Source organism: Psittacula echo (assembly GCF_963264785.1).
Source record: "Psittacula echo genome assembly, chromosome: 3".
NCBI lineage: Eukaryota > Metazoa > Chordata > Aves > Psittaciformes > Psittacidae > Psittacula > Psittacula echo.
Genome location: NC_137736.1, coordinates 125,623,365 through 125,637,893, shown reverse-complemented (window position 1 = coordinate 125,637,893; position 14,529 = coordinate 125,623,365). Strand labels below are relative to the sequence as shown.

At 50.1% G+C, this 14,529-nt stretch overlaps 1 protein-coding gene across 2 annotated transcripts in view; it reads left to right on the top strand.

Moving 5' to 3' along the window:
- The first annotated feature begins 9,261 nt into the window (after positions 1-9,261).
- The window catches only part of UVRAG (UV radiation resistance associated), an 86,625-nt gene continuing 81,357 nt past the window's right edge, over positions 9,262-14,529 (top strand). Inside the window, exon 1 of one of the 2 annotated variants that reach the window (XM_080613879.1) lies at positions 9,262-9,469. In XM_080613879.1, the coding sequence (XP_080470005.1) occupies positions 9,389-9,469 (81 nt within the window). In that variant the 5' untranslated portion in view covers positions 9,262-9,388. The remainder of the gene's footprint in view (positions 9,470-14,529) is intronic. The other variant, XM_080613881.1, reaches the window with a different exon arrangement.

Sequence of the window (14,529 nt, the reverse complement as noted above, 5' to 3'; positions counted from 1 at the left end):
AAGAACAGCCTTCTGAAGGCAGTTTTGACAACCCCCTGCCACTTGACCCCCCTCCAGCTCCTTTGGACAATAAGCTTTTGTTTGCATTGGTCAATAAGTGAATTCAACCAGCCTCTAAAGTCATCGGCAACCTCCTCACAGGAGTAAACATGCTGAAATGGCTCTTGCAAAGGAAAGCAATCAAGTTCACATGTTCAGGTTACGCTATAACCACATTCCTATAGCAAAACTGAGTGCAATATCCCTGAAGTTTGACAGCAACCTGTATCCATCATAGCCTGAAAATAAGGCAAATAACAACAGGTTTTGGAGGTATAAGGAGAAAAGATTGGATTTGCTGTTAAATAAAAACATACTGGGATAGTTGAGGTTGCAACAGATCAACTCCATCACAGGTCCATGGAATCATACAATGGTTTGGGTTGGAAAGGACCTTAAGATCATCCAGTTCCAACCCCCTGCCATGGGCAGGGACACCTCACACTAAACTATGGCACCCAAGGCTCTGTCCAACCTGGCCTTGAACACTGCCAGGGATGGAGCATTCACAACTTCCCTGGGCAACCCATTCCAGTGCCTCAGCACCCTCACAGTAAAGAATTTCTTCCTCATATCCAACCTGAACTTCCCCTGTTTCAGTTTGAACCCATCACCCCTTGTCCTGTCACTGCAGTCCCTGATGAAGAGTCCCTCCCCAGCATCCTTGTAGCCCCCTTCAGACACTGAAGCTGCTCTGAGGTCTCCACGCAGCTTCTCTTCTCCAGGCTCAACAGCCCCAACTTTCTCAGCCTGGCTCCATACAGGAGCTGCTCCAGCCCCTGATCATCCTCGTGGCCTCCTCTGCACTTGTTCCAACAGTTCCATGTCCTTTTTATGTTGAGGACACCAGAACTGCACACAATGCTCCAAGTGAGGTCTCCCGAGAGCAGAGCAGAGGGGCAGGATCACCTCCTTCGACCTGCTGCTCACGCTCCTCAATGCAGTCCAGGATACGGTTGGTTAGAAAAGGTTGAATTGGTTAGAAAAGGGTGAAAACAGAGTGTGTCTGGGCTGATTGAGGTACAACTCCTGCTGCAGTATTCAGCGCTGACCTGAGCTGCATCATGGTGTCCTGAACACTGGGTGAACCTCATCCCACCCCAGCCTGAGTTGATGAGGACCTCACCTTAACTTTGATCAACCCCCCACCAAAGATGCTTAAATGTAATCTGTTGGCTTCAGTGGGTGTGAGATCAAGCTACCTTGGTTGGATGTGAGATCAGGCTACCTTGGTGGGACGACTCAGTCTAACAACACATTTCTCAAGCTACCCAGAAACACCAGCAAAACAAACACCACCCTTTCCCCCAAACCACAATGTTTTAGTGCATTGGAGGCTTCAAAGAAATCATGCCCATGGTTTTAAAGCAATATGGTTTAAGTGTTTTCCCAGAAATTAGGTTTGCTTTATGGGCTGTTGCTTCATGATTTGCAATTGTGCCATGAAGCCTCGACAGGAAGAGCCCAGGTGCCAAATGAGAAGCTCTCCATAGCAAAAAGACCCTCAGTGCCTAAAGAAAGGACCAAAATTACCACTTACTTCTTGTACAACCTAATAGGTGTGGAATAAAACTGGTTGGTAAAGGTTAATGTGGGGATCACCTTGTTCTGAGTTAGCGCTGCTCATTCCCTTCATGGCTCTATCTCATTTAAAATGTATTTTGTTTCCCAATCTCACTTAAAATAGATGTTTAAAATACATATTTCAGTCTAAGAAGGAAGTTCTTCCATGAAAATAATAGCTTTTCAAAGCACCAGGATAATAATAGGTATTCTAAGCATCATCTGCACTCCAAACCACCTGGAATCCCCTTCCATGTCCTCCGTGGACGTTGTCTAATGGTTATAAGCTGACTTGAAGATGTCTTCTACTGAAAAGGGATTTCCTCTGTGCTCATAATGTGACCAGAACAGCTTGATGATGATGTCAAAAGTACAATGAAGTCTATCTTAGGCAGCTGCAAGTGTCTTAAAGCAGATTAAAACCACCTCTGGGGATGAAGCAAATGTATTCAACTGCAACTACAAATACAGACACTCAGAAACACCTTGGATGTGAACGGGTTTAGTGCCGCCAAACCCAATCTCTTACTTAGGCTCTAGCTTGAGTTCGATGTCTCCAAGAGCAAAGCAAACCGAAGTCTTTTAACCCCCCATCTGTGGCTGTAAATTCCATTATTTAACAGGCATTCAGTGGCAAAACTTGAGCTTTTTCCTCCTCTTTAACTAGCTCACAAACTGGAGGTGCTTTGCACTGCACTTGGAACCCTTCCATCCATCAGTGAAGCCTGTTTGCTCATTTGAGTGATTTTGTAATGATCTCATACCTCAATAAGAAGCGTATTTGACCTGATCCGTGGCAGGAGCAGCAATTACTGTTAGCCACAAAGTCATTGCTTCCTTTCCCAAAGTTCTAACACGCCAAAACTTGCAATGAGGTCTCTTCAATAAGCTCCATAACGACCTGCAGGCAGTACCTCACCACCCCAAGTCGTTTGAAAGGACACTTAGCCCATGGGTCTCAAACTGAGTGCCACCAGGCAGAAAGCAATGATACAGTACTGCTTCGAGAGATGGTGTCCGAGTCTTCAAACAGCGTTTTGGATAGTACTCGAGTGGCATTTCATGCAGCTTTCCCCAGATGGTGTTCTCTTTATTCTGTAAGATGGTTTAACCTACATGGTTAAAACTGCATTTGGAGTTCTGTTAATGTTCATTATTTTCTGGCTTTCTTTTCCACAAAGAATGGCCCGAATAAACTGCTTCTGGCTTTCTATCAGGTCAAAGGGAGGAGCTGCTGGTGTGAGTGTAGGGCACATGTGAAAACAAGGCAAGGTCAGTAATCCGGCTGTGGGTTTGAAAGATCTCTTTTTTTTCCCCTGTTTCCTGTTGGATTCACTTCATGAAAACTTGAGATCACAGAATCCCAGCCTGGTTTGGGTTGGAAGGGACCTTAAAGCTTCTCCAGCTCAAACCCCTGCCACAGGCAGGGACTCTTTCCACTGGAGCAGCTTGCTCCAAGCCCCTGTGTCCAACCTGGCCTTGAACACTGCCAGGGATGGGGCAGCCACAGCTTCTCTGGGCACCCTGGGCCAGCGCCTCAGCACCCTCACAGGGAAGAGCTTCTGCCTAAGAGCTCATCTCAGTCTCCCCTCTGGCAGGTTAAAGCCATTCCCCTGGGCCTGTCCCTACAGGCCCTTGTCCCAAGCCCCTCTCCAGCTTTCCTGCAGCCCCTTTAGGCACTGGAGCTGCTCTCAGGTCTCCCCTTCAGGAGCCTTCTCTTCTCCAGGCTGCCCCAGCCCAGCTCTCTCAGCCTGGCTCCAGAGCAGAGCTGCTCCAGCCCTCGCAGCATCTCCATGGCCTCCTCTGGCCTCGCTCCAACAGCTCCACGTCCCTCTTGTGCTGCTGCCCCAGAGCTGGATCAGGGCTGCAGGGGGGGTCTCCCCAGAGCACAGCAGAGGGGCAGGATCCCCTCCCTGAGCTGCTGCTCACGCTCTGGGGGTGCACCCAGCACACGGGGGGGTTCTGGGCTCAAGCGCTCACTGAAGCTGGGTCATGGGGAGCTTCTCCTCACCCAACACCCCAAGTCCTTCTCCTCAAGGCTGCTCCATTCGATCTCCCCCAGCCTGGGTTTGTGCTGGGATTGCCCCAACCCAGGGGCAGGACCTTGCCCTTGGCCTTGTTGAACTCCATGGAGTTCACACAGTCCCACCTCCCCAGCCTGTCCTGGTCCCTCTGGATCCCATCCCTTCCCTCCAGTGTGCTCACCACAGCACACAGCTTGGGCAGTTGGTCTGGTTATGGATGTCGGAGCACTCCCTGCATCCATGCACTTGCTGCAGCCACAGGAATTTCATCTCCTTTGATAATCAGCCTCCGAAACATCCACAGGGACATAATGGAGGTCATGCTGTCATTTTCAAAGTGATGCAGACAGATAACACCAGCCTTTTGATGTGGTTAGAAGATTTAAATGGCAGTTTCCTAAGGCCTCAGTAAATTACAGCGTCCTATGTAATGCCACGTCTATGGCTGAGATCGGCAGCTCTGCCCGAGTGACTGCTCATAAACCAGGATAGAAGAAGCTGCTCCATGTCTGCATCTTGGATATACCCTGCTTAAACTATCCCACCAACCCTTATTCATTAACTAATTATTCTAAACCCCCAAAAGATGATTATTTCACTCAAATTTAGGCACAATCTGGGTTATTAAATGATGCTTATCATGTTGAATGGTCACTGCGATGAGCTGTGCGAGGCATGGATTTGACTTCTCAAAGGCCATGAAAATCAAATGTAAACCCAAAACCTTATCCCTATGAACTTCTCATTTTATAATGCAACCGCAAGCTGTTCCTTGTCACATTAAATGGCAAAACAAGCAAAGATAAGTCTACAATGTAGAATATGAGGCCAAAAACTTACCTAGTGTGAGCAGGAAATCCATAGGGAGCTCTATCAGTTCCACTGCTACAAAATCATGAATGAATCAGGGATTTGGGGTCATATCTGAATTTTCCTCTGGGGGGAATGGGGCTTTTTAGTCCCTGAATTATGGGTTAGAGCTCTTAGCCTTCAGTAAGCAGCAAATTAAGTGTAATCTCCATATACAGGGCCTGCGAGCTGCTATGGTGAGGAACTCGTGACTTTGCCTACAGCAGTATTTTAAGATCATAGAATCATAGATAGTCACCTGCTGCTGTGGAAAGGAAGAAAAATAGGGAATTCCTACTATGGTAATGTCATACGGACCTTAAATTTGCCTAATCACTGTGTTAATATCCTGGTTTTGGATGGGATAGAGTTAGTTTTCTCCCTAGTAGCTGGTACAGTGCTTGGATTTAGGATGAGAATGATGATAACACGCTACGTTTCGAAGGGGAAGGTGAAGGAATAGGGGAAAGTTAGTCAGGGAAAAGTCAGTATTCCCCAAAAATTGACTTTTTCTTAAAAATCCTTTGGTATTTTGGGTGAAAAATCAGTGGCATCTTCATATTGTTCCCATAAACTGATTTTAGTGATTTATCTCAGCGAAAACTGTGTCTTACAACTGTGATTCTCTCAGATTTTATATGCAATTCAGAGCTAGAATTAGTTTTGCTCACTAGATTAAGCTTATCTAAAGAGCTTCACACTTGGAAAGCATTCCCAAATGTCTTAATTGTGAAATCACAGAATCCCAGCCTGGTTTGGGTTGAAGGGACCTTAAAGCTCCTTCAGCTCCAACCCCTGCCACGGGCAGGGACCCCTTCCTCTAGAGCAGCTTGCTCCAAGCCCCTGTGTCCAACCTGGCCTTGAACACTGCCAGGGATGGGGCAGCCACAGCTTCTCTGGGCACCCTGGGCCAGCGCCTCAGCACCCTCAAACATTCAATGGTCAACTCATTTATAATAATAAAAACACTAGAAAAAGGAGGAAAAATAATGAAAACTGGAGGAAAAGTCAAGTTTCCAGGAGTATGATGGCCAGCCTTGCACAAGTCATCCTCTTCCATCCTCTTCCTTCCCCTGCAGCCACCCACCATGGTCTGCCTTTCCCCAAAGCACTTCCTAGGGGTTGAAACAGAGCTACCAAACTTCTCCCATCGGTTTAACACACAGTGACACATCAGCGTGGACTTTCTTCACCAAATTATGTGATTCTATAAGTGGGAGCCAAATAAATTCAACTCTTTGAGCTTAAACTTTGTGCATTTTGGAGTTGCAGTTGAATTTAGCTTTTTTATTGGAAGATCTGGGAACCAGCACATCTTCAGTTTTCCTTCTGATGAAAAGAAGCCCTACTATTGCAGTGTTTTCAATAGCACGGTGTGCTATTACCAAGCATCCAGACCTTGTGGAGATCACGAGGTTCAAACGTAGTCATTTTGGACCTGTTGTAGCAGTTTGATTCATCTCCTGGTTACTGGTTCATTACAATACACGTGCCCCTTCCTTTTGAACTTTCCATCTTCAACTTGGAGGACTGAACCGTGCTTCTTGAGGTGAAATATGGGGGATTTTTTTTCCTACCAAGGTGTGGAAAATGCATGTGGAATGACAAAAATGATCTTAACATCACGATTGTGGCCTACAAGAAAGCTGGAAAGAGGCTTTGGACAAGGGCCTGTAGGGCCAGGCCAAGGGGAATGGCTTGAACCTGCCCGAGGGGAGACTGAGATGAGCTCTTAGGCAGAAGCTCTTCCCTGTGAGGGTGCTGAGGCGCTGGCCCAGGGTGCCCAGAGAAGCTGTGGCTGCCCCATCCCTGGCAGTGTTCAAGGGCAGGTTGGACACAGGGGCTTGGAGCAAGCTGCTCTAGTGGAAGGTGTTGGGAAGGGGGTTGGAAGTGAATGAGCTTGAAGGTCCCTTCCAACCCAAACCTGGCTGTGGATCTACGAATAACCAAGACCAAAATGCATGCTATAGACAACGCCGGTACAACACACACCAACAAAGCATGAACATTGCAAAGCCATGAGCACCGAGGTGAATGAGAGCTTCCAGTTGGGACGACCTCCATGGTGTTGAAGGCACATGGTGCTGAGGATGGGAAGGAAGAAGAAGAGGAGGAGCAGAGGAGCACAGCGCTCTCCAGCACTTCACACCACACTCAGCCCTTCCAGATCCACCCCTCCCGGTGGGAACAGGCATTTCCAGTGCTGCAGCACGCGCCAGGGCAGGCATTCCCAGTGCCGGAGCGGTGGGACGGGCGTTCCCGGTGGTGCAGGACCCGGTGTCTCTGCCCTGCAGTGGGATGGGGAGCAGCGTCTCCAGCGTGGCCACCTACGCTGGGCAAGCGCTGCAGGGCGTCGCGGTGATTGGTGGCACCGGCAGGGCACGGGGACGGGACTGGCGCTCCCAGCGCGGTATGGTACGTGGGGATGGGCCTTCTGCACTGGGTGCACGGTGCCTGGGCAAGGTGGGATGGAGGGATGGCTGTGCTGGACGTCGGTTGGGTGGACCATTGGGTGCTGGTGGGATGTGGGATGGGTTGGGGTGCGGTGGGATGGAGGTGGATGATAGAGGGGTGGCTGTGATGGACCTGGGTGTGTGTTGGCAGGGGGGTTGGCCTGGTGTTGGGGTGTGCTGGTGGGATGTGGGGTGGGTTGGCATGGTGTGGGGTGGGTTGGCATTGTGTGGGGTGGGTTGGCATTGTGGGGGGTGAGTTGGTGTGATGTGGAATGGGTTGGCATCATATGGGGTGGGGTGGTGTGATATGGAATGGGCTGGTGCAATGTGGGATGGGTTGGCATTGTGTAGGGTGGGTTGGCATTATGTGGGGTGGGTTGGCATGGTGTGGGGTGGGTTGGCATTGTGTGGGATGGGTTGGCATTGTGTAGGGTGGGTTGGCATGGTGTGGGGTGGGTTGGCATGGTGTGGGGTGGGTTGGCATTGTGTGGGGTGGGTTGGCATGGTGTGGGGTGGGTTGGCATTGTGTGGGATGGGTTGGCATTGTGTGGGGTGGGTTGGCATTGTGTGGGGTGGGTTGGCATGGTGTGGGGTGGGTTGGCATTGTGTGGGATGGGTTGGCATTGTGTGGGGTGGGTTGGCATTGTGTGGGGTGGGTTGGTGTGATGTGGAATGGGTTGGTGTGATGTGAGATGGGTTGGCATGGTGTGGGATGGGCTGGTGTGACGTGGGATGGGTTGGTGTGATGTGGAATAGGTTGGCATCATATGGGGTGGGTTGGTGTGATATAGAATGGGTTGCTGTGATGTGGGATGCATTAGTGTAATGTTGGGTTGGTTGGCATGCAGAGGCGAAGGTTGGGTTGTTATGGTGCAGGTAGGTCTTGTGTGGGGCTGGCTGCTGTGATATGAGGCAGGTTGGCATGATGCGGGGCCGACTGGTCTGCTGTGGGGCACAATGGTGTGATATGCGGCAGGTTGATATGTTGAGGGGCAGGTTGACTTATCCTGGTGCAAGCTGACACGGTGTAAGGCAGGTAGACATGGGGCAGATTGGTTCATATAGAATCATAGAATCATAGAATCAGCTGGGTTGGAAAAGCCCTTTAAGCTCATCCAGTCCAACCATTCCCCAGCACTGCCAAGGCCACCACTGCCCCATGGCACTGAGGCCTCGTCTCCACGGGGTGTGAACCCTTGCAGGGACGGTGCCTGCAGCCCTGCCCTGGGCAGCCTGTTCCAATGCCTGAGCACCCTCTGGGGCAGGAATTGTTCCTCAGCTCCATCTAAACCTGCCCTGGTGCAGCTTGAGGCCGGTTCCTCTTGTCCCATCCCTTGTTCCTTGGGAGCAGAGCCCAGCCCCTCCTGGCTCCATCCTCCTCTCAGGCACTTGTAGGGAGCCATCAGGTCCCCCCTGAGCCTTCTCTTCTCCAGACTGAACCCCCCAGGTCCCTCAGCCCTTCCCCATCACCCTTGGGCTCCAGGCCCTGCACCAGCTCTGTTGCCCTTCTCTGGCCCCGCTCCAGCCCCTCAATGTCTCTCTTGCAGTGAGGGGCCCAGAGCTGAGCACAGGATTCCAGGTGCGGCCTCCCCAGTGCCCAGCACAGGGGCACAATCCCTGCCCTGGCCCTGCTGCCGCACTGGTGCTGATCCAGGCCAGGATGCTGGGGGCTTCCTGGCTGCCTGGGCACAAGCTGCTCATGTTCAGCTCCATCAATCAGCACCTCCAGCTATATGGATGCAATGTGGGGCAATTCAAGCTGCTGTGGGGCACGCTGGCACGATATGGGGCAGGCTGGCTTGCTGTGGGGCCGGCTATCGCGACCAGAGGGTCCTCCCGTCCCTCATCAGGGCCCAGGCAACGGCGGGCCGCGCCCGCTCCCCGTTGCCGTGACGACAGGCCCCGCCCGCTCCCCGTTGCCATGACGACAGGCCCCGCCCGCTCCCGTTGCCATAGCAACAGCTCCCCCCTCCCCGAGCACCCACCCAGCAAAATATTTTCGTCCCACCACGTGATGCAAACAGCTCTCCCACACGTGACGGAGGCCGAGCTGTGCCAATCAAACCCACTCTCCTCCAATCACCAGCCGCGCCTTCATGGTGTCCTCCAATCACCAGCCGCGCCGCTAGCAGCTGTCCCGCCTTCCGGAAGTCAGCTGTCCAATCGGAGCCTGCTCCAGTCCCAACGGTTTGACAGAGGCCGCAGTGATTGACGTTCCTTTCAGCCAATAGCATCTCGAAGGCGCAGCTGAGCTCCCGCCTCCTTGGGGCGCGGACCAATGAGCGAGCGGGACACCCCCTCCGTCCCGCCCCGCAGCACTGCGGTAATATGGCTCCGTAGCAAGCGGCCCGGGCCGGTGGTGCTGCCGCCATTAACCCCTGCGCGCCCGGCGGCCGGCGGGAAGCAGCGGCCCGCGGGGTCCATGCGCAGACGCCGCCCGGCCGTTGCCGTGCCGTGAGGATGAACTCAGCCGCCGGCCCCTCTGCTTTACCGCCGGGCTCCGCCACCCGGGCCCTGCATGTGGAGCTGCCCTCGCAGCAGGTACGGCGGGGCCTCGGCTCGGGAACGGGCCCTGAGGTGAAGGGGGGTGATCCCTGTGGAGAAGCGGGTCCTGTCTGAGGTGTGAGGTGCTCCCTGGGGTATTGGGTACCCTGAGGTGTATGAGGGGTGCTCCTTCAGGTGTGGGGTGCCCTGAGGTGAAGGGGGTGCTCATTGAGGTGTGTGTGTGTGGGGTCTCTCTGAGGTATGGGGTGCCCTGAGGTGTAGGAGAGGGTGTCTCAGGTATGGAGGGGGATGCTCCCTGAGGTATGGGGTGTAGGGGGTGCTCCCTGAGGTATGGGGTGCCCTGAGGTGAAAGGGAAGTGCTGCCTGAGGTATGGGGTGCCCTGAGGTGTAGGGGGATTGTCTCTTTGAGTACTGGGTGCGCTGAAGTCAAAGGGGGGTGCTCCCTAAGGTACGGGGTGCCTTCAGGTGTGTTTGGGGTGCCCTTTGAGTTGAAGGGGGTTTCTCCCTGGGGTTTGGGGTACCCTGAGGTGTAGGGGAGGTGCTCGCTAAGCTATAGGGTGCCCTGACTTGTGGGGTGCTCCCTTGTTGAAAGGGGAGAGGTATTTGCTGAGGTGTGAGGAGAGTTCCCCTGCACTGATGGAAGGAGGGTCCATGAGGCAGGAGGTTTTGAGCACACATCTCTTGGGCTGGTAGGAAGGTGATGGGGGAGCTCCCGTTTGCATGGGGCAGGGTCTGTGCCCCTCTCCTGCCTGTACTGAGAGTTGAGGGGGGTTCCGCTCTCTCTGAGACGCTGCTCTGTGCCCATGGAGGTGCTGGGTGCAGCTGAAGGTGGGAGCTGCAGCGTAAATAACACCCGGATAAACTGGGTTTAAGCTGATGAGGTGTGAGCAGCCAGACTGCCCTTTCCTCTCCTGCACTGGCTCTTAACCAGGTGGGGGGGATAAGCATGGATGCAGCATCCAGTGCATTGTGGAAAGCGATGAAACGTCCTCTCCCCATCACATCCTTCCTTCAGCTAACTTTGTTTTTCCTGTTTGCTGAGAGTTGGCTTTTGGTTTACTGGGCAGGCGTCCCATGTTTTAATTTTGGAGAGGGTTGGGAGCGAGGTTAAGTGAGGAAGTCGAGGCTCTGCGTGAGGGTTTAGCAATCTCTGTCAGCCTAAATGCCCTTTCCCCTCTTGCATGCAGGGACTTTTATTGCATGGGAGCTTAAGTGGTCATGGTGGAGAGGGGGATAATTCCTTAGGAAAGGCTTCGTTTTCTGTAGAAACAGTGTAAGATGTGACTCTGCTTGAAGCTGTGGTTCATTGCCTCTGTGCAATCGATGTTATTAAGGAGGAGACACCGAGTTACTTGAGCTAAGTGTTACAAGGTGTGAAAATGAAGAATTACTAGAGGAAAAATCAATAGGTACCAACTTGAAATGAAGATACAACTGCTCCAGTGCTAAACATGATTTATCATGCATCCAAAAAGAGGGAATGGAGATGATTCTTGGCCACTGGAGCTGTGCAAGTATTGACCCTAATTTGAGAGTGTATATTCACTCTAAAATGTGGGTCTGTTCTATGCTAATGCTCACAAACATGACTGCTGCTTTGGATGGACTTTACAGGGAGCAGTTCAGGGGATCGAGTATGGCCTTTTCCCTGCTGAATTCTTGCTTTTATTCTTTCCCAGGCTTGTGCAAGAACCAAGTGAACGCTGCAGGGAGAGAAGCCTCATTTATTAGTCATTGGGCTCCATTTGGGAAAGTGAGACCAAAACACAGCCTTTTTATTTCCTTTCCTAGGAGCAGAAACTTTGGTAGGAGCAGAAGCTGAATCAGCAATTATAGGATGCTCCAGCCTAGTAAATATTTAGTTAAAGCTGTGTAGAATGCTTCTGTGTGTGCTGCAGAGATGCTAATTGTAGCAAGTGGAAGGCTGTGACAGTCTGAGGTATTGTTTTGCTGTGTGCTCTGCAAATACAAGGAGCCCACGTGCTGAGGTGTCAGTGTCAGTGCTTGCAATCAAATCAAGAGGCTCCAAAGTTACAGTTGAAGATGCCGATAACAAATCATCCTTTTTTGCTGTTTTATCTGGGCTTAAAAGTCTGTTACTGAGTTGCAAGATACCTCAAAGGGGAAGTCACCCTGGAGGTGTTTCACTGCAGAATGGTGGAAAAGAATGGAAAAGTCATTCCAGTCTGTTGTACCACTTCGATAATGCAATGATCTGGCTGATGAGCTTGGTGCTACATAACACAAGGGAATTGTTTGCTACCTGCCAGCGCAGAAAGCAGCTCAGTGCTTTGTTTCAGTAAGCAGTTTTCTCTAGAACACCCAGTGCTGCATTTCTTGACAATAAGAATGAGAGTAAAGATGATCTGAGTCATGGCTATAAAACTTCTTAAAGACCGAGTTCTCAATGTGGACTTAGGGTGAGGGCTTGTAATGACTAAAAGGAATTGTTAAAGATTGAGGTATTGAGGGTATTATTTGTGTTTAGTCTGGATTTAATAGTGCCAGTGAAATTCACATTGATTAGAAAGCAAAGCTCAGGAGTGAAAAGTCATGTGCAAACCCTTTTGCTTGTGTCTGCCTTACCTCTTCTTTAACTTGTTCCTTGGTGACTAGATAACCTGGCCTAAGAATTCCTTTTGCTGTTGTCTTCTGTATTTAAAGTAGGAGAAATAGAGGATATAGCTGTAAAGAAATGGATCTAGTTAAGCATAGAATTTGAATTTGTATCCCTAATTGTGCCAGGATGTAGTTTTCTTTGCTGAAAGAGTCTAACAGAACTGAAATAATTACACTTAAAAGATGAATTCTTTAGCATTATCTCCTCCTAGTTGCTTGATGCAGGAAGGCCAGGAGTGTCATGATAACTTATGGATTTCTAACTGCTCAAACCTCTCAGGCCTGTCACCATAAGCAGAACAAAGCAATGGGGGTTGAAGAAGCCAAACCTTTCGTGCTCTTCTATTCTAGATGGAAGGAGTTGGACAAAAAATGCAGTCTTAACATCGAGACAGTCATGCTGCAGTCAAATGATCTGTTGAATGTTACTGTGCCAATTACTGACCAAAACAGATGTCATGTGTGGTTGTCTAGAGGCAGGAAAGCACATCTTCATGGACCTTAGAGCACTGCCCCGGCACTTCAAGCTTTTCCTTTATGCTGAAGCTGGTAAGCTTTAAATAGTAATTCCAACCCTGGAGAGACTGGGGCTCTTAATGAACTGAGAGGCAGCGTTTGAAGACCCTCAAGCTTGAACATGTAACTGTTGTACAAACGGCTTCACTGGTGCACAGTTTGTAATGAGTGATTAGGGAGCAGTGAAGAAGAAAAAGAATGATGAGGTCGAGAGGAAGGGGATTCTCCCCTTTGCTGCGCTCTGGGGAGACCCCCCCTGCAGCCCTGATCCAGCTCTGGGGCAGCAGCACAAGAGGGACGTGGAGCTGTTGGAGCGAGGCCAGAGGAGGCCATGGAGATGCTGCGAGGGCTGGAGCAGCTCTGCTCTGGAGCCAGGCTGAGAGAGCTGGGCTGGGGCAGCCTGGAGAAGAGAAGGCTCCTGAAGGGGAGACCTGAGAGCAGCTCCAGTGCCTAAAGGGGCTGCAGGAAACCTGGAGAGGGGCTTTGGACAAGGGCCTGTAGGGCCAGGCCAAGGGGAATGGCTTTAACCTGCCCGAGGGGAGACTGAGATGAGCTCTTAGGAAGTGGTTTCATTTAGTGGTAAATGCTCCATCCCTGGCAGTGTTCAAGGCCAGGTTGGACACAGGGGCTTGGAGCAAGCTGCTGTAGTGGAAGGTGTCCCTGCCCATGGCAGGGGGTTGGAACTGGGTGATCTTAGGGTCCTTTCCAACCTAAACCATTCTATGTTTCTATGACTCTAGAAGTGAAGATTCTGTGCATTCTGTAAAATGTCTTGTACTATAAATCGTTCCATACCTTTAAAGAAATCGTATCTTCTACTAAACATTTAACAATCTTTGAGCTCTTGGGGTTTTTAGTAATACCTTGAGCTTAACATCCCTGCTTCAGAAACTGGCATTGCTGCCCTATTTTATCCCAGGATGCAAAGGAATGCTTGTGAGTCAAGTGAACTTGAAAGCAAAAGATGTTTTTCCCTTTGAAAGTACTTCTGGAAAGAGCTTTCCAAGGAGAATAAGAAGTAGTGCTTCTGAATTGTTGTACTTCTGGATTTCAACAATAAATAAACCCATGTTTTCAGCAGTTGGAAGTGGTAATCCAGTACCTTGGATACTTGGAAGTGATCCAAGTGAGTAGAGGTAAAGCAATGGGAGAAGAATATGGGTGAATTACGACAAGGCTAAAATTTCATAGTTATTTGCTCTAAGAATGCAAACCCCTCACAGCAGAGTGGGTAATGTGGCAGAAATGGGTGATTTTAAGTGCTCTGGCAAATGGGTTTGAGAGGTTTTATATGTAGAAGTGAAGAACTCTACCATGGCTCTAGGCTGCATCTGAACTAGTTTTTCATCTAAATCAGTGTGTAAAGAGTATCTTCTTGTCTGAAATAGTTCTAGATACCTGTTGTTATACATTCCACTGAGTAATATGAAAACAAAGACTGACTCTTAAATATTTTACTTCCTCTTTCCTACTAAATCTGCTGGGGGAAATCAGAGTAGTGGCTGGAAAGTGTTGTAGTTGAATAATGCTTTCACTTCTTGTTGAAATGCACTGTCTTTAACCACTGAGACAGAGGGAAGTGCTGCTCCAGTAAAACACCACAACATGAGTGTTGACCTGGTGATCTTTTACAATTGTATTAATGTCTACAGAGTTTGTTAGAGGCAATTAGGAGGAAACAGTTGTTAAAGTTACTGCAAAATAGTAATTGTAGCCCAAAAGGTTGGGTGATAATCTGGGGCTCGGTTTTTGCTATCTGCTCTACATATAGAATCATAGAATAGTTAGGGTTGGAATGAACCATAGGGTTTAAGATCACCTTGTTCCAACTTCTCTGTATTTTCTTTAAGGAATGCAAGTGTGTTTCACAGACTGAGTAATCTGTGGATAGATACTGTGTACGCAGTTGGAGTACCTGTACAGTTCTGGTGTCTCCAACATAAGAAGGGCATGGAGCTGTT